Source organism: Diplotaxodon limnothrissa, linkage group LG23, assembly GCF_057381915.1.
Source record: "Diplotaxodon limnothrissa isolate DT_005_m linkage group LG23, D_limnothrissa_male_GT1.1, whole genome shotgun sequence".
NCBI classification, from domain to species: Eukaryota; Metazoa; Chordata; class Actinopteri; order Cichliformes; family Cichlidae; genus Diplotaxodon; species Diplotaxodon limnothrissa.
The window spans coordinates 40926681-40946415 of NC_140617.1; the positions used below are offsets into that span (position 1 = coordinate 40926681).

Genomic DNA, 19735 nt, shown 5'->3' on the forward strand with positions numbered 1-19735 from the left:
TGATTTCTCACGCCTATCTGCCCTTTGGCTCTCGCTCTTACGCTGCCTTTTTCTCCCTGGCTGCTCTCCACCTCTACAGCGGCCACCTCTCCCCCATCAGACGCCGTGTGTGAGTTCGACCACGGCCTGTGTGGGTGGACACACGACCCCAACGCCCCGCTGCTCTGGTCCCTGCACAGCAACGGTGAGTCTCCTTAACAGAAATGTGAATATTTGGTCCGACTCCCTCAGTGTTTTTCCTCTGCACAGCATGCATTTAATAGATCTGAAGTTATGTCCGGATGGATTTACAGAACAGTGCAGTTAGCAGCTCAGGTTCACTACGGGAACCCCATTTTCTTTTCTTTTTTCCTTTTTTTTTTATTGTGGGGTATCAGCTTTTATGCATGCAGCTGCAAGCAGACTTCTACTTGGGTGCAGAAATTGCACAAGCATGCCGTTTATTCCATCAACTTCCTCGGGTCTAGACAAGACTGCATTTTCTATAATTAAATGGAGTCATTCTCCTTCTGAATCTTCATTGAGTCCCCCCTTTTTCAATTTGATTAAAATAATTCCTTAAATTGAAACCAGTCTAATTTGTCAGCGACGCCGTGCGCCAGCCACGCCGCTCTTTCCGAGTGAATGAGAATGAAAATGAACTGAGGGAATCAGAGGGAGAACAGCCTCCACGGAAAGCGCACACAGCCTCGCATGTGACATGCAGAGGCTCACCTCTGCGTGTCAGAATGAAGTGTCGGCAGGAAGGGGTTAAGACCGAGCGGCTCCAATTAAGTTCAGAGCAGGAGATTCCAAAGACGAGTGGTTATCCCCAGTCGTCCTTTACTGCCCCGCAATTACCTCAGGCACGTCCCACATGATGCTGTGTAGACTTCCATTTACTTAGGCATTCCTTGAAGAAATAATTATTCATTTTCCTCTTACGCATACCCACAGATCAAAAGTCCAGCATTTGGCAGGTTGTTAAAAGGTACAGAAGAGGTTTCCTGCTGGGTTTCTTTTTTTTGCACTATTTATAATTTTTCAGGGTAAGGGATCGTTATCCCAAGATTGTTTTAAAATTCATTGGTCTCGAGCAAGTCTCCATGAAAGATTTAGCATTTCTGCAGCTGGAGAAAATTAGGTCCAGTCTCCCTCCCCCTACACACACACACACACACACACCCAACCTGCTTCAGTGATGTCACCTCGGTCATGTTCAGGAGGACAGCAGATCTCGTGGCAAAAAGGAGGAAATGTTCTTGAAGCGTGACCTCTTCAGGTCATAAAAAATCTATGACGGGGGGGGCTTCAAAGCGGCTTCTTTCATTAGACAGGCCGTGGTGGCTTTCATGCCTGAAGTATCATTTCCAGCCATTTTGACACGCCGCCTGAGCCTTTGATTTTCCCACGGGGGTCAAAGGTCACGATATCCCAGCCAGCCTGCAGGATCTTTATTTCGCCCCTATCAAATCACTGTTGTAATCCTCTACAGAATTCCCTCACCTCTCCCAGAAACCACAAACTCATCACCTCTTGACCTCACACCTGACACCAGTCATAGTAACAGTAATAACACACAATCCTAGAAATAGCCACCATCTACTCTAATACTAAATCAGACTTCCTAGTTTATCATGCTAGTACCAGTGTGATAAACTGGGCTTTGTAGACTGAATCATTGTTTTCCTCATGCCAGCAGCAGACCTCTGTGAAATAGATTAATAATGCTCTCTTTTTGCTGTGTCCGGCGTGGCAGCCTCGATTATGAGGCGTCTGCTGAACAAGAGGCACAACAATGGACGGGGGGGGGGGGGGCAACAGACTCCACTTCAATGCGAGGCGATGAGAATGGAGGAAGCTTTGGTGCGCACATTGAAATAAGTCATAAAACGCCTCATGGAGACCTGATTTCACATCCTCTCCAGTTGTATGCATATATATATATATATATATATATATATATATATATATATATATATATATATATATATATATATATATATATATATATATATATATTTCCTACAGTGACACATACACATTCATTCAAAGCTGCAGAGGGCCAAGGGACACACTGTCACACGCTGTCTTAGGTGTCACACACAGGCGACTGCGACACATGGCGGGCAGAGGGGAGCTGTCAACTAGGAAGAAGATTTATCCCCCCCAGATACTTCCAGTGTGATCTGCTGGACACACGGAGCAAAAAAAGGCTCACTCACTTAGTCACTCAGCGAACCTGAGTGCGGTGGCAGTGGATGCTACTGCACGCCGATTGAAACTTCTTACTCTTGTGGTAGTTTTTCTCTCGCCTATAAAACAGAAAGGCGCTTAATTGCTGGAACACATATACACACAGGCACCAACACACACAGACACACACACAGTTGTTCTTGATAAAGCAGGTGATTTAATCTGCAGATTGTTGATATTGGACTCTTTCCCACCGGGCCCACTTAAGAAATTCCTCAGCAGACACCTCACCGAGCCGCTCTCTCACACGTACGCGGGCATGCACAATGCAATCTGTGCTTCTCGTTCACACAGGCAGTCACTCATACATGCGGTCTCTCACAATGGAATTCGTGTCGCTTTCCAATTTGCAAACTAAACATCCTCTGGTGTAAACAAGTGGAGGGGGATGCATTTCTGTTGGACGTTTCCGTTGGTTAAGTCATTTACCTGAAAGGGAATGAAGAAAAAAACGCCTCAAGGGTCTTGGCTGGAGTTCTGCTAGCACTCGGTGTATGAACGACGCTCTCAGTGGACCTATTCTTCTCTGTGTTTATATTTGTCACATCCCTATTGTTTGGTATGACTATTGTGCTGTGGTAATCCCATTCCTGTTAGCAACTGGTGATTAGTGTCTCGGGTTTTTTTTTTTTTTGAACAGTCATGTTGGAAATGTCTAACCGTGTGAAAAGCCATTATGTACATGTGTGCATGTCTATATATGTGTCTAAGTCATGATTAACGACGATAATTCTCTCACTGTACGCACACACGATTCCCTTGTGTATACGCTCCGTGTTTGCCGCACAGACTAACTGCAGCAGCATCCATTTACAGTGAATATCAAAAGTCTACACAACCATTCATTTTCTCATTTTTTTATTGCCTCGAGGCCTGAATGAAAATCCATTAAATCAGACTTCTGTTTATTTATTTTTTTCATTTTCATTTGACTGCAGTAACCAGCGAACTCAAGGTTAAAACAAAACCCTGCTCACTTTCGGTAATGTGGAGAGAATGCAGAAAGGGCTCAGTTTCACATTTTTGCTGTGAAATTGCTGTGAACAGGAATGTGCATGTGGCAACTTTTATATCCCATTTTGGTCCGAGTTAGAAAAATTCATGCTCTATCTTTTCTCATATCTCTTTCCCTTCCAGAGCTCAACAGCTATCTGTACATAGACGCAAGCCTAAAGACTGAGCAGCAGCGAGCTCGGCTCTTGAGCCCCGTGTTGACCGCCGACACTGGGCCCCTGTGTCTAGTCTTCTCTTACCAGATATCGGGGGAGGCCCAGGGCCACCTTAGGGTCCTGGTACAGGACGCCCACTTTGAAGAGACGGTCCTGTGGACACTAACAGACGATCAGGGCCCCGTCTGGAAGGAGGGTCGGACCATACTACCTCGATCTCCTAAAAGCGTCCAGGTAGTGGTTAAACTCTGTGTGCTCATAAAATAAATACTTAAAAAGAAGGCAAATGGGAGATGAAAGAATCAAGCTTCTTACCAGTATTATTGAGTTATATACGAATCAGGCTTTGTAATCTTGAGTTAGACATTTTAATTACATGCTACCCAGGAAGGGAAAACATTTCTGTTGTAGTTTTATTAGAGTAGGCTGTTAATATTTTCAATCTTAAACACCCCCAAAGCTACATTATATGCGCTCACCACCACCTACATGTCAAAATCTGTTAACTTGAACTTATTTTAAACTTTCAGGCAGGCTCTTAGCCATTTCATTCAGCCATGTTAAGACTTCAGCTTCAGCTGTTTACCCAAGATTTTTAGCTTAAGTGTTCAAACATTTATCCACAACTTTTATCTGCTACTCTAGTTACAGTTCCCCATCATACTTAATCATCATGTTTAGCTAACAGTAACTTTGCTAGCTATTTCAGCTCTATTGCAGGTGTTTTAGCTAACAAGTTTTAGCTAAGGTTTTCACAAACCATTTCAACAGATTAGCCATAACTTAGACAACAATTTCTACTGTACTTAATATTTTTAGCTAGCATACAATTTAAAAATTTTTTTTCGACCGTTAGCGATCACACCCATTTCTTTTGGTGGTAGGTTTTTTTGTACTGCTTAGCTGCTAATTGTTGTTTTACTGTTAAGAGTTTTTCCTAAATCTAAATAAAGTTTACTTACTTGGGTACTGACTTAGCTTACCAGGTTTAGCATGTGACCCATGTGCTCTAAAGCTATTCCAGAGTTTTAAGTCTGTCTTGAGGACGGTTCAGTTCCCAGTATACCCGGCCTGTTGGCCACATCATGCATTGCTATTATTTTTTATCACACAGCTGCTTCCATTCATGCTCGCCATGGTAGCCGCTGCAGTATTGTTCTCAGCTACAGGTGTACACGCCAGTAGCACAACACTCCAAGTATAAAAGGGCCATGACTGTGTGTCTTCCCCTTGCTTCTTGTAGTTCAGCTGCCCATGTGACGCTTCTTCTAAAGTTAAAGTACGCACTTGTACTTGTAGCAGAGCATATGACAGTATCAGTTTTAAGCTCTGTGTCACTTTAGGCCACATTTGAAATAAAGTACGCTGTAGTGTCCCTCTGGCTGTGGGACTGTTTGGAAGTTGGCTGTGCATTTGTCAGAGACATCACAAGCAGTTAATGTTCTCATAAAAAAGTAAGTGGGAGATGGTTGCAGAGCAGGGAGGATGATTGCAAGTGTTGAGTGCAACTTTGAAATCGCAGGCACCGTATTAAGTTTTTATCCTATTTCTCCTCCTCCTGCTGCTGTCCCCATTTTCAATGTGCCTCCACCCCCCATCCTGTCATCCGTCTTCCTCTTCCTCTCACTTCTTTTTCCTTCAACTTTTCCCTCCTCCTCTTCCTCTTCATCCTTCCTTTTTTTCGGCTGTGGTAGGTTGTGATGGAGGGTTACTTTGTGCACGGCACCAGAGGGCACATCTGGATAGACAACATCCACATCAGCTCGAGCACCCCACTGACGGAGTGTACACGTAAGTCGCACATATGCTTTGTTTCTTTATTTTTGCTTCTTCTTGCCAAAAATCTTTACAGATAAACACACACACACTCATGACACATTATCTCACCCTCCTATCAGTCTACTGCTCCCTACTACCACCTCGACTTTCAGTCGTAAGGTCCTTGAGCAGTGACACACATGAAGTGAGAAACACCAGCACCACCACACACCAATCCTTCACTCGCCCTCCCATCCCAGTTTCAGAGACAGCCTCTCCTCCAAAGAGCCCACCGAACACAGAGATGAAAGCAGGAAGAAGAGGGAGGGACAGCGTTTACTCCTCCACGAAAAAAGAAAGAAAGAAAAGAAACGAAGAATAGGAAAACTAGGCCATAAACGCCCCGTGGGCCCCGGCGATGCTAATCTATGTTTCATTAGATTTCTCTTCTCTTTCTCCCTCTATCTCTCCTGCGCTCCCTCCTCTGTCGTATTTGTAAACAGAGATTTTCCCGAGCCATCAAAGGGAATTACTAGACAGGCTGTTTCCCAAGCAAGTTTCTGGGTGCCTCGCACGAGCCGAGCTCCAGTGTAGCCTCCCTAATCTAGCCTGAGCAGGGGCTTCGGAGAGGGTGTTAAACAGATCAGAGACCAAGCCGGCGGTTCGGAGCCAAAAACCTGCAGTCATCACTTCTGACTGACGTCCAGTGTGCTTTGGAGCCGGACCACAGTGGGAACATGGCGGCGGGGTGGCAGAGTGTAACAGAGGGAAAGTGTGTGTGTCTATGTGTATGGCCAGTGTTTTTCTGTGTGTTTGTGTTGAGTCATTTTTATATGTCTGTGTGTGTCATGCGAGTCCTGAGAGAGTCTAAGCAGCACAGCAGCTTGGAAGGCAAAGATGATAGCCCAGCCCCCCTCCTGCTTCCCTGCTGCTGTGTTTCCTCCTTCCTCCCTTCCCTCTCCTCCTTTGCCACTCCCAGAGCATGCTGGGATGTTGCTTATCACCAAACACAGTTGAGTTTTTCACAGTACGTCGGCGTTCCCGCCAAAAGGCGCCAGTTCCCAAGTCGGACCCCCTGCTCCTTTACTCCCATTCTCTCTTTCTCAACCCCCACCCCCAGTCACACACACACACACACACACACACACACACACACACACACACACACACACACACACACACACACACACACACCATGTACCACACACTGAGACACACACACACACATCATTTCTCTGTGTTTGCATTCCAGGCAATCAAAGTGAAGGTTCTGCTCTGTGCATTCACAGCCCGCTCCAGTTTTACTGGACGCTGCAGATAAACAACTTGAAATGTGTGAACTTTGCAAATGCAGACACACACATACGCCCATAGCCTATACACTATACACTCCCGTCTCAAATTCCTGGCAACCACAATATACTCTGTTTGAAACAGCGTTCTAGCAGAGAATCACTGTAAATGCCATAATTCATGTGCGTTATCTGAGGAATTAACTTAAAATTTCCTCAGGAGGAGTTTGATAGTCTTGTGACATTTGCGTGACATTTGGCTGACTTTTTCTCTTATATTTAAAGTTATCTAACAGCTGTCTCGCTCTCTCCCCCCTCTCTCTCTGCTCCTGTCTCCCGCCCGCCTCTCTATCCTCACAGAACCCTTCGCGGCTTTTCCTCCCGAAAATCCAGGTGAGTCTGACTTTGGTGTGAAGTCACTTCTCCTGTGGTCTTGCTTCCTGCCCGTCGGTATGCACTAGCCTGGGTTTCTTTTTTTGCTTGGTCTGAACCACTAAAAGAAAAACCAATTAGTCTAAATCACTCTTTTACACTGACAGCACAGAAGCCGAGTCTGCCACAGCTTTGTGATTCCAGACTTTTTAAAGCTGATTCGCCACGTCACCGGCAGCATGTAGACGTCTCAAAATGAGTACTAATGGCAAATATTCACCAAACACCAAATTAATTTTGATCAAATTTTAGTGAAGTTACAGGATAGATCGCTTCAGTAGCTCATTGTTTTACCTTGTCAGTTTTAGCAGAAACAAAGGATTGGTCTCAAAAGGAAAGACTGTACGTGCGAAGGAAGCCGAATCCGGCACGGCATAAGGAGTCATATTTGAAAAGGGCTACATATTCTCTGTTCTAGGCTTCCTGACACAGCCTGAAGGGTTTTAAATAACTGTCTGCCTCATGAAAAATATTTAGAGCATCCTAGGAGACCCTATGAGATTGATGTTAGTGTTTTGGCATCTCATAATGTCTTCCAATGAGATAAGAGCTAGGAGGCTTCAGTGCGAATGTGATGTGTGTGCATTTCTTCGGCTTTTCTACTCCTCTGACTTCACACACGCGCACACATATAGCACACGGTGTCTAACCCTTGACAAACACACACATTAATATCATCACACACACACCAGCGTCCCCAGTGGAAAGCAATCAGATAGAGTGACTGAGCAGCATCGAGCATGGGTGTCTCTGTCTCCTCTCCCTAAGTCAGCTCTGCCTAATGAGTGTGTGCAGTGTGAAGTAGCAGGAGCACGCACCATTTCCCCCTGTAATTATGTGACACGGTCCAAAAATCAGGATGTATTCAGCCCCGCTTCATTTTCCCTTTAGTTCAGTGTGACATCCTACATACAGCTTCTCCACATCAGCTTTGGAAAGAGCATGTGGGCTTCTTCTTCTTCTTTTTTTTTAAGTTTTTCCACTCTGTCTACAAGGGTTTGTTTTAGTAGACTTGGATAGAGGAGTAGAGGCCTCTTGGAAGCCGGTTAGCTGGTTCTTACCAAAAATTTGAGAATTGGGTGGGGGAGGGGGAACTCAATCCAGGAGCAGCAGAAGAGTAGAGGATCTGTGGAGATGGTCTCCGAGGAGACAGCTCTTTGGCTTGAGAAGGAGAGGACTGGCCAGGATGCTGATGCATGACAGACAAAAAACACACAAAAAAGGAAAATGAAAAACCAAGAACAGAGAACAGGATAAATTATGTACTCAAAACAAAATCTGACAACTCGAGCCAGCTAAATAACAAATCCCGGTCCAATATGAGCTCAGAGAGTGAGAGAGAGAGTGCGAGCTCTGGAACGCTGGATACCCGTGTGATGTTCCCGCTGATCCTTGCATGGTTCTGAGATGATATCAAGGAGCTGTTTGTGACTTCCTGTGCCAGTGTGAAACAGGAAGAGGAAGCTCCTTAAGTCAATGTGTGTGCGTGCTTTTATGACTAATTATTTTGGCTTTCGTTTCACACCAAGAAATCTCACTGGAGCTTTGTTTAAAATAAATAAATAAAGAAATAAAAGAAATAAATCGCTTGCATTGCACTTGATTGGATCCAACTATTGGAGCGATTTCAAACCAAATCTCTTGACGATCTTGGTGTGAAAACTTGTCCTCCAATTGCAACCCAAGCTACGTGACAGAGATGGATGCATTTCTTTCTTTCTTTTCTGGCCTTGGAGATGTCTTTCTTTCTTTCTTTTTGCAACTGGCATGCTTGTGCATGCTCACACGAGGTGCACGAACAGGGATAGAATCAGACGAATTCAGTGTTAAAAAGTGAAAAACAAGTGCCACTCCTCTCTTTTCCCGCTGGCCAATTATTCTGTATCTCTCCACCAGGGGGAGGCGTTCCTGTGCCTCCCTTGCCCATCCACTGGTATTACATTATGGCTGCCGGGGGTGCCCTCCTTCTCCTGGCAGCGGCCATCTTGGTCAGAGCACTCTGTTGCTGTCGACAACACCTGGCCACCAAGAAGAGCCAACTGTCTGTGGCCTATCACAGCTCTTCGCAGTGCTTCCAGTACTCTAACTGGTCCTCCAGTATGGCCACCCCCGGGGTGGAGCCGGTCCTGACGGTGAGGTTGGACAGCCGGGACCGACACCGTACCCTCTGCTAAAAGCGAAGCGCTTATAAGCTGCACTGTATTCGTCAGAGGAGGACGCCGACCGGCGATGGCAGTGAGAGTCGTGGCGCAGCAAGATCGACGAACCCTCACTTGCTTTAGTTTACAGCCCCCAGCGGTGATGATGACGACAAAGACATTGTCCTAAATTGCTGAGTGATATATATTTTTTTTTTTTTTGGCAAAGGAAACACTGTGGCCTCTCTCTCTCACACATGCACGCTCTCTAATGGATGTAGCTTCGGTTGCTGTTTTTCCTTCCCTGTTCCATTAAGGAGTTTTGCTGTTGACATTTCACACTATGCTGCTCCTGATGAGAGAACTGAAGACTGAGTAAGTTATTTGTCTGAACAGCTTGATTCGGACCATTGAGTACCGTCTGGCTCCTCATAACCCCAACGGTCCTTCTGGAATGACCCCAACGTGGACACACACACAGGCATGCGAGGGGGAAGAGGACGGGGAGGGGATTTTGAGCTGGTTCCGCTGCAAGGAGCCAGCCAGAGCTGCCAAACCACGAGGCTAAAACAAGACCCCAGAGACACGAGGAACCCTGCAGTGCTGAGAGAGGGAGAGACGGGGGGAGGGAGGGGGGGGAGAAAACTGTGCTAGCTGTGGAAATGATCTGGCAAGGCCCAGAAAATGAAGCTCTTGGTATCTCTGTAATAACACAACCACAGGATAGTTGCAATATGAGTTGTGCCAATAGCGAGGGTGTTTGTAAAAGAACAGAAATGGGATGTGTGGAGGGGGGGGGTTCCATTGTCCTTTTCAACAAAGCATGTGCACATTTACAAAAAAAAACCTCACAAAAATACAAAACAAAGGAATGCAAATCCATCATACTTAAAAAGTCCTGCATCGCAAACGGAGTTAACCAGCTCCGTTTGATTGAACGTCTCATCTTTCTCTCGATAAAGGCATCAGTCAGTGATGGATGCGGCTGTCTTCAGTGTTTCAGTGTTTCTTCTTGAATCTCTTGTGTAATAAAGCACGTTGTACCACTCCCATTCATGCTTCATACCACCCACTCCAGTTGTTCTCCGTGTCTTTGAGCCGCCCAGATGAAAGCCGTGCCTGAGCCGAGCCTTGTCGTGTTTTCCAGTGTGAATATGTGCTTGTTGTTTTTAGGGTTGTAAATAGACACATCTGTCTGCCATCGCCGCTTCGATCCTTGATTTACGCTCCTACAAATCCCACAATGCCGCCAGACCAGCTGGAAGCCATAAGCGAAGTGTTTTTGCCTTATGTGTTCATCCTTGAGAGGAATCCGAGATATTACAAAAACCAGAGCAGAGAGTTTCAGCCATTCAGGGTTGGTTTTTTTTTTTCCCTTTTTAGTGCCATTATTGGCCGGTGACATAAAATAAGACACAGCTAATGCACTTCTCGCTAATATTTAACACATATGGGCTCTAAAAACCCATTTTTATCGTGTAATTGTCACCGAGATAGACACACTAGCGGCAATTTCTCTCTCATCAGTTGGTACAGAGGTGATGAGATCTGACACGAGCTCAATTTAACACCCTGGATTGAATGAAATTGAGGTCTTCACTCTGTAGCTTAACGGGGCGTGCTTTCCCTGGTTTGTCACTGCTGCAAAAATCCATCACCTACAAGCCCGCAGCTCAGCAGAAATGCACCTCAATTTGTTGTCACAATTTAGAAGCTGCACTTTTTTCTGGCACACTTTGCCCATGTGCTTTTAAATCAACTTGGGGGGAGGAGGGACCGGACACCCTACTCGAGCCATCTGAACACCATTATGCTTCCAAGCCTCTAATAGTCGTAATTAGTTAATGGACAGATAGCATTTATTAGGTCTGCGGTAAGCACTTTTCCCTCCCATCAACCGCACCTCGATCGCCCAATCCCCTGCCAACTACCAGTTGCCCTGGAAACAGTATTAATAATGCCGGTGGCCATCAGAGACCAGCAGATCTAGACGTGTGCCTTGCCAAGCAGCTACTCCCACTCCTGACTGCTCGCCAAGAGCAAGCGAGCCCAAACACACACTCACATGTGCGGACACAAATGTGCACAAAGTTAAAAGAAAACCCACCTAAAGTAGAAGTACTCTCAGGCTATTGGGCTCGAATAAAGTGCTGGGAGGGAGGGCTTGCCACAATTCAGACACTCACATCCACGTCAATTTTCAGTTCACACCACCTGGCAGACCTGTTACTTTCACACAAAGCACTGTCACGAGCAACTGCTGACATTTTGTCTCCATTATTTTTCTCTTCTTTGATGATCTAATGCACCGGTCGAACAGTAATGATGATTTCAGCAGCGATAATGACGGGAATTGTTAATGATTTGATGACATGTTTGCATTGTTATTCACACTGAATGAGCAGTCTTACACCATCGATATACCATGTGATGACTGTGTGTTTGACAGGAATGTATCTTAATGATCTTTATTATTAATAAAGTCGTATTTTTCTATTTATAAGTGTGTGTATGAGTATAAATGTGTAATATCAAAATTAGCAGCAAATATAAAGCAGTTAACGGTATGCAAAGGGTTGCTGTTATTTCTGGTGATTGTGTAAAAAGACACTGAACTCGAGTTAGGCACTTGGCGAGCATTTAAAGGAAACCTTGCAGAGGCAAATGCAGAGGCATGTTTTTGTTTATTTGTTGTAATTACAGCTAGAATTATGCGTAAATCGGATTGGTGTTTAAAGTCGGTGTGTCCTGTGCTTCTGTCTGATAGTTAAGGGACCAGGTGGCGATGGACGAATTTACGGTGGCCCGCTAGGTGGAGGTAAGACACGGAGCTCACACCAGTACCTTTTTGTCATTTCTATAAAGTACTTTTATAAATTATAAAGAACATTTCTGTAAGTTATCTCCCTTGTGGCAGATGGCTATACCTGGTTCTGATGGAGGTTTCTTCCTGTTAAAAGGGAGTTTTTCCTTCCCACTGTTGCCAATTGCTTGCTCATAGGGGGTCGTCCAATTCTAGAGGTTTTCTCTGAATTTTTGTAGGGTCCATACCTTACAATATAACGTGCCTTGAGGCAACTGTTGTTTTGATATTAAATGGCACTACATAAATGAAAATTGAATTGAATTACCTCTGTTCGGACTTTAGTTTCTGTTTGTAAACGAGTCTTCTACTCACAACAATTCATGACTTTAGTGATGTTTGATACAATCTTTTCTCTTTAGTAAGTCAAAAACATCGCAAAAGATCAGGTAGGGTCAGGAAGTCAAGTTTACCTGCACTCCTGACAGATCACTTGATCTCATTAACAGCAGTTTACCTGTAATTGTAAAATCTCGTATTTACGTTGATTTTTCCAAGCCACTTTGCAACCCACCTCCCCATGTCATGTATATCATCATTAACTGTAGCAATAACAGGTTTATACAACCACTCCTTGCCTGTCATCATACTAACCTCCCGTTTTTGTCACAGGTTTACAGTTCCCAGAGAGGAACACGCCATCACCGTCATCCGAGCCTCCAGTCACGCGTGTCTCAGAAAAGGACAACTCGTGGCTGTACACCCTTGACCCCATACTGGTCACAATCATCGTCATGAGCTCTCTGGGCGTCCTGCTCGGAGCGGTGTGCGCCGGCCTCCTGCTGTACTGCACCTGCTCCTACAGCGGCCTGTCGTCCCGCTCCTCCACCACCCTGGAGAACTACAACTTCGAACTCTACGACGGCCTCAAGCACAAGGTCAAACTCAACCAACAGCGCTGCTGCACCGAGGCGTGAGAAAGAAAAGGCGATTCGAAAAGGAAAAGGAAGATGGAAAGAAAGAGAGGGATGACAGTCACCCTGTGAAAACCTCCCGCTATCTTCTTCATTTTGCTTCAGTTCACTTTATTCCTCAGCAGCGCAGATCCCAGGATGCACAGGCAACAAGAAAGCCACTTTCGAGCTCAAACGAGAACTTGTTTTCCTGTTTCGGAAAGCATTGCACAGTCCAGTATTGGTAGTTCTATGGCAAAATGAACCACTGAGTAAAAAACTGATGGACTGTTCCGTTCTGGGCCTAAAAAGTAAATATCTACACATATCAAGTACAGATTCTTGGTCCACCAACAGAGAAATGTTTATAGATGCATCATAGATTTGTATGAGGTCTAGTTTTGAAAGTGGATACTGTAAACTACACAAACAGCGAGGCAGACACATCGTGTTGGAAAGGTGGTAGGTTAGGAACGTGCTTAGAAAGCGTCTTTTTTTCTTTTGTTTTTTGGATCACGTGTGAACACAGTGGCCTAGAAGTTAGCTCCTTGGTGTGGACCGTTGGCTCCTTTGTTCTCTACGTATCAGCCTCAGTTATCCTCTTAGTTCCTGACAGTCTGTGGTCTATTTAGTCACCGACGCCCCTCGAGTTTGTCTCACTGCTCAATCACTTTCTGTTTTAATGTTTTAGTTCTGGCCTGTTACCCAGTCTGGCAGATATGTTTTGTTTTTTGTTTTTTTAATGAAGCAAAGGAAGTGTGTGTGTGTGTGTGTGTGTGTGTGTGTGTGTGTGTGTGTGTGTGTGTGTGTGTGGGGAGGGGGGAGGGGGGCTTTTTAACACATTATTTTACTGGCAGAGATGTTCTTGTTAGATTTAGTTGTCGGAGACTGTTGTTGCCGGTTCCTGTCAAAGAGAAGGTCACGTTTACATTGCGGTTAATGGTAAAAGGTCAAGGAGCTTTGGTTGGTGCAACCTATGGATTGCTGGTAAGAGTGTGAAGCACTGTAGAAAGAGAAGGAAAGAGAGGCTATAAGAGACTATGACTGACAGCGCACTAAAAAAAAAATCCCCTGCCTCTCCCTCGTAGGGGCGATGTTCTCTCTTTCACGAGTACAAGTCAAAAAAAAAGCAAATGGGATCAAAAACAAATGCAGTCAGACACAGCTCTTCTCAATCGACTGACTGACTGTGTGCCCGGACACACAACAACGCCTTAAAAGCAAACTGTTGGTGGAAATGTTGAAAAAAGGAACGTTGAGGAGACATCGAGACCAGAGAGGAGGATCTCTCTCGCTCTCTTTTACACGTGGACCTCAAAAGCCATGATTTAAAGGACCTATCCCCTCTTTTTTCCCGCCACCCACCTCCCCCACCGACACACACCAACACCGGAACCCCCGTCCCACCTCAACTTACTGGCTAGTCGTGGCCTATTTTGTGATTAATTTTTTTGTGCGTGTGTTAATTTTTACTGTTGCAGCATTTTTTTTTTAAACTGTTTAAAAAGGTCTTGTCGCACATGCTTGGATTGGACTTGTAAGCCATGAGAAGAAGGGAGTGAAGGCCTTTAAAATTCCCCGTCCACGGACACAAACATCCACGCACTTCCCTTGTATATACGGATGTATATACAGAACACAAATACACGTCTTTCCTCTCTGAAAAACTCGAGAAACTTTGGACATGCGCGCACACCGAGAGTATGGCAGAATCTAGAAATTAAAGGGAACGATGGCTTCTCACACTTTCGCACTCAGCATCACATCCCATCCACCCTTACTCGCTGTCTCTTTCTCTCTCTCCTCTGAGGCCCACATCTCTGGACCCCCACTGACTCTTTTCAAAGTGCCTTGGAGCCTCGGGGATCCAGCTTGCCTTTGGAGCCAGTATCGGATACAGTAAGTTGAGACTGCCAGCGACAGTCACAGCGCCCCCTTCAGCCCGGGGGGACCAAATGAAACACACAGAAAGACAGGACCCCCCCCCCCCCCCCCCCCCCCCCCCCCCCGACAAACACACACACAAACACATACACCCCTAACCCTTCGCACTGCTAGGACTGCTGTTGTTGTTTTAAAGGGGTCTTTGTACAGAAATGCTCTTTTTATGATTGTTATTATAATTATTGTTATGATTATTTAATAAAGGATTTATACCATAACGAATAAACTGATGATTTCTTTAACTCTGACGCGTTTTTACATTTTTTTGTCGAAATCTTGGCATGAGCACCGGAATGCTCGTGGCCACAACTTGATGCTTCCTGTCCAATTACTTCCTGCAAACTCCCTCTCAGACTTGGAGCCAAAACTTTCACTTTTAATTGCAAAAGGAGTACACGCAAGGAGCAACACACACAAACTCGTGTTCTTGCTCTCTATTTCTGCCACACACAAACACACACACATAATACTGTGTTGTCAGCCTGCTACACTTGGCCTCTAATCTCCCCATGATGTCCCATTAGTCTGGACCTCTGGTGGCCCTCATTTAGGAGCTCCAACATCAAAGCTTTGAAGTGCCCGGTGTCTCAGCCACACACACGCGCGCGCACACACACACACAGACTCATACAGTACACATGCAATTACTTTGTTTCTCTTTTATACAGCTTGCTGAGGCTCCCACACACGGTTCCATTTATCTACATAAGCTTTCTTCACCTAAATGCAAGCCCTGTTAGCAAACGCAGTTTCCGATCCAGAAGGAGATATGTTTGACTTATCTAGGCCTCGTGGGTGCGTGTGGTAAGGGAGCCAAAGTGGTCCAAATTTTATACAGGGGGCGGGGCAAACTTGGATAAATGAAAATGCTGCTCCTGAAATGTGTTTTTCCCTCGTCCGAGCTCATTGCAGTCGCACCTTATTAATTACAGCCGTGCTTAATACAAGCTGGAGTTTTAAAAGAAATGCAGCCTGCAGCATGGGTAGGACATTATGAGCTGTGCTAAGCATAACGAATGGTGTTGTTGCTGCATGGTGGCAATGGCAGCGGCTGTTAGGATGCTCTGGTCCGTGACATAGCGGGCCAATTACCATCTCTGAAAGAAAAAAAACTACGAAAAAACAACCTCACAGACAATCCCCAGTCCGCTGGAGGAGTGCGATGCCATCTGCTCGCAGGTTTGATTGATCCCGGCAGAACAGTCACGACCACATCACACGAATGAATGCCGACAGGAAATTACCAAAGGAGCCAGATTGTCATTGTTCCATGCTGCCTCTTGTTTTCACTACCAAATTATTCTTAATTTTTTCCCCCCCTCTGAGTGTGTGTGTGTGTTACCCAAATGTTGTTCTTTTTTTCTTTCTAAGTTTTTATCAGCCTGTAACGGCACGCTGCAGGAGCCCTTTCCTTTAGCCGCCAGATCAGAGAGTTTTGTTGCCTCTGAAGCCCGAGCGGTCTTCAAAGGGAAAACGCTCTGGCGCCCTATAAGTGGATAGGCCAGATTGAGAGAAGGGAGCCTATTTGAGGGTCGCGCTACAGGAAGTGACTCGAACACACAGCTAATTAATCTGGGGGATTATGCAAGAAGGGTGGAAAAGAGAAGGCAGAGTATTAGTCATCACAGTCGGGGAGGAAACTTTCTTTGGTCTTCTAACTTAATTATTGTTCTCTTTACGTTGCCTGATAAAAGATTCTCATGATGGCTCAACTTTACGAGGCCTGTTTAAATCAGCTTTTTGGGGTTTTAAATGCAGTTATCCTATTAAACAGCTTTCGATTTACTCATCCAGGATATTAAGAGAACAGAATGTACCTCACCAAAAGTAATTCACACATCAAAAAAACACACAACTCCTTCAGTGAGTGTCTGAAAAAGAACACCTGGAGACTAGACAGCATATCTCCTTCAACTGCATCCAAAGAGCTGTCACAAACTGCAGCAGCGATGCACAGACACAAACGCACAAACGTACACGAGTCAAAATTGACAACCTGCTTACATGTTTAGCTGCACTCGAACCACCACCACATGCTTAAATCCCAGTGGTCTTTCTGGGAGGGGGGCCCAGATAAATCTTCTTGAGCCTGCCAAGCAATTCAAAGCACCTATATGGGTCATTGCGGGGAGGGTGGATGAAGGCTAGGCCGAGTGGGGGTGGGGGAGTGGGGGGGTTCGGTGGCAGTGTGCCTGCCAGTGATGCCAGACCCAGTGACAACAAATGCCAAAGTCTTGTACAAACAGCAGGCAAACCATCATTTTCCTTCCTCTGTGACATCATCATCTGCCCGCCTCCAGAGGATGCTGCTTCCGAAAACAAATACATGGAGGAAATGATTGGGGTGGAAAAGGCTCCTTTCAGAGGTCCAAACTAGGCCAGCAGTCCTATCATTGTGAGGCAGAAAGGAGGAAATTAACTTGATAAAAAAAAAGATATCGAGTGTCATTTGAGGCAATTTTGAGGCCTCTTGACAAGGGAACGCATCACTGATGGTCTGGTTTTAGGTTTTGTTTTCGCTTGTATGTTCCTCCCACTAGACTAAAGCTAATGCCTCGAGCCGCCTTTGCTCAGCAGCAACATTTTGGTTCAGATTTGATTTCCCAGAAGTATCACAGCTCTGCTATAGCCCCCATCATCAGATCTGAGCCACTGGCACTGTATCGCACTATTAAGACACTCAGGCATTTCCACATAACTGAACTTTTGTTGTGGACTCGCAACATGACCAGCGGTCCTGTGTGGCAGGCCACCTGTCCTCTCCACTTGAGGCTGGTGTGTTTACACTCACAGTTGCCCTATATAGCCAGGGAAACTTGTTATCGGGCATGGTGGGAGGCCTCTCGCAGTCAGCCCTAACCATCTGTCTGGAGTGTTGTTGGTTGAGCTTGATTGAAGGTGTTGCACTTCAAGTGCTTGACATCAGATGCCAGTGGGATTATTCCTTGAGGAGAAATGTTATTTGCTGTTTTAACCACTGTTTTGTTTGATCAAATGCTTAAAACAAGCAGAAAGTTCCAGGGCTGAAAAATAAGACTCGCAAATGGCCACGTGAGGGTGACTCCAAAGGCAAGTTGATGCCCTATGGACTCTAATGTTACCATAACCAGCTTCACAGATGAAATACACGTTTACTGACTGGTACATGAAATACTTTGATCTCTATTCCTGATGTTCCTCTTCATAACAGCTGTAGAGAGGGTATTAACCCTTAGAGTTTTACATTATTAGCTCTTTGAGTGAGGTAGGCTACTTTGGTCACTTAGACCAAAAACCGTAACCTAGGTTTCACCTATGAACTGTAAATAAAAGATGGACCCCACACATTGATTGTGTGGATTTTGTATTAAGAAGCCTCAAAGTTGGTGTTAGCTAGCTACTTGATAACTTGCATCCTTCTTCTAATAACCAGATGGTCACAGCAGATAGCTGCCCCTCCCTGCCCCTGGTTCTGCTGGAGGTTTCTTCCTGTTAAAAGGGAGTTTTTCCTTCCCACTGTCACCAAGTGGGTGCTCACAGGAGATCGTGTGATTGTGGCCTTGAGGTGACTGTTCCTGTGATTTGGTGCTATATAAATAAATTTTAATTAAATTGGACTGAATTTAAATGTGGTCACTTCTGTGTCCAAAATAACAAGTTGGCGCCAGCTGTAAAAGTGGAGGCTACAAAATGAAGAGTTCAGAAATACCTCCATCTCTTATATACAGTGTATGGAAGATGCTTGGCCCAATTTATTAAATGAAATCAGTGGAACTTTGAGTCTGTAGACCTATTGTCTGGCTCAAATAGATTTAAATGAGTAAGTTCACTTTGCCCAAGGAGATCTTTGATATGATTGATATTATGTTGAATTAGATAAAAGTTCTATTTTTGTATTGGGGTCAGCCTTACTATCAATTCAGACCCCAGAGGTCTGGCAAATTTTCTATCAATTATAGCAACCAATAACTTACTTTAGTTGGTTGGTCCAACCAAAATGACTTTTGAATAGAAGAGTGATCACCATTGATACTCGAAAACTGCAGGATGATGATGATGGTTTAAGTTTTAACTTAGCTCTTAAAACAGTTCAAGTAAGTTCTGTGAAACCTTAATCGCTGTGAACTCTTGAACCCGAGAGGGGAAAAAAACAGCTAAAACGTATCTGTCAGTCACAAAAAGGAAAGCAGTTAGTTGAGCAATCATCCCTGACAGGCTGTCAGGATTTGAGTGGGGTTTTTTTCTTCCTTTGGATAATCTTAAAAGCATCTGTAATAATCTGTTCGATGCTGGCACCGTAGACTGTTTCTTCACTCTGTATCTGTCAAATGATTTCAACAAAGCTGAGCAGTTAAGACTGTAATTATTTGAACAAGCGTGTCAATAATAGAATTGAAAAAAACAAAGTTGTATTTCATGAGAAGTGGTAATCAATTAACAGTGACAAAGGCATGACGCTTTAAAGAATGCAGCTGGAGCGGATTTCAGGGGAAAAAGGCAAATAAACAGCTGTGCTCATCACGATTCGCGCTCACTGTCATTAAAAGGGAAAAAAAGAAGAAAGAAAATAAAGAAATAAAGAAAACGTCAGAGTGTCTGAGCCTGTTGAGTGTGTTTGGTGCGGGGTGCTGGTATCCCAGTTTAGGCTTTCTAGAGTAATTGAAATAGCCTTCTCATAACTTTCCTTTCAAATCAGGGCTTTTTCATTACATTTTCCATTGAGCCAATAATCAAGTTCAATTGCACTTTGAGACCAATCTGTTCCAAAATAATTGACGATTTTACCCGTCGAAAAAACAACCGCCCAAGTCTCCCCGGCTCTGCACTTAAATCTCCTCATCTGAATCAAATTAGTAAGTAACGTGTGTTTACCAAGCAGCTGTGTCGGGAACACCCACCACACTTTTCCTTTGATGACGATGGTGTGATGTGGGCAGATATGCAGTAAATAAAAAGGTAAACTGTAAAAGCATCAAAGTTTTGTTCTGTAAATGCTCCCGTTTGGTATTTGCGATAAAATATTTGAAATATT

At 44.7% G+C, this 19735-nt stretch overlaps 1 protein-coding gene across 2 annotated transcripts in view; it reads left to right on the forward strand.

Annotated features, from left to right (window-relative positions):
• Positions 1 to 13308, forward strand: part of nrp2a (neuropilin 2a) — a 58977-nt gene extending 45669 nt beyond the window's left edge. The window contains exons 13-18 of one of the 2 annotated variants that reach the window (XM_085347135.1): positions 80 to 184; positions 3373 to 3638; positions 5099 to 5195; positions 6815 to 6847; positions 11792 to 11842; positions 12500 to 13308. In XM_085347135.1, coding sequence (XP_085203261.1) covers positions 80 to 184; positions 3373 to 3638; positions 5099 to 5195; positions 6815 to 6847; positions 11792 to 11842; positions 12500 to 12804 — 857 coding nt within the window. In that variant the 3' untranslated portion in view covers positions 12805 to 13308. Of the gene's footprint in view, positions 1 to 79; positions 185 to 3372; positions 3639 to 5098; positions 5196 to 6814; positions 6848 to 8782; positions 9614 to 11791; positions 11843 to 12499 lie in introns of those variants that run through there. The other variant, XM_085347136.1, reaches the window with a different exon arrangement.
• Positions 13309 to 19735: the final 6427 nt, after the last annotated feature.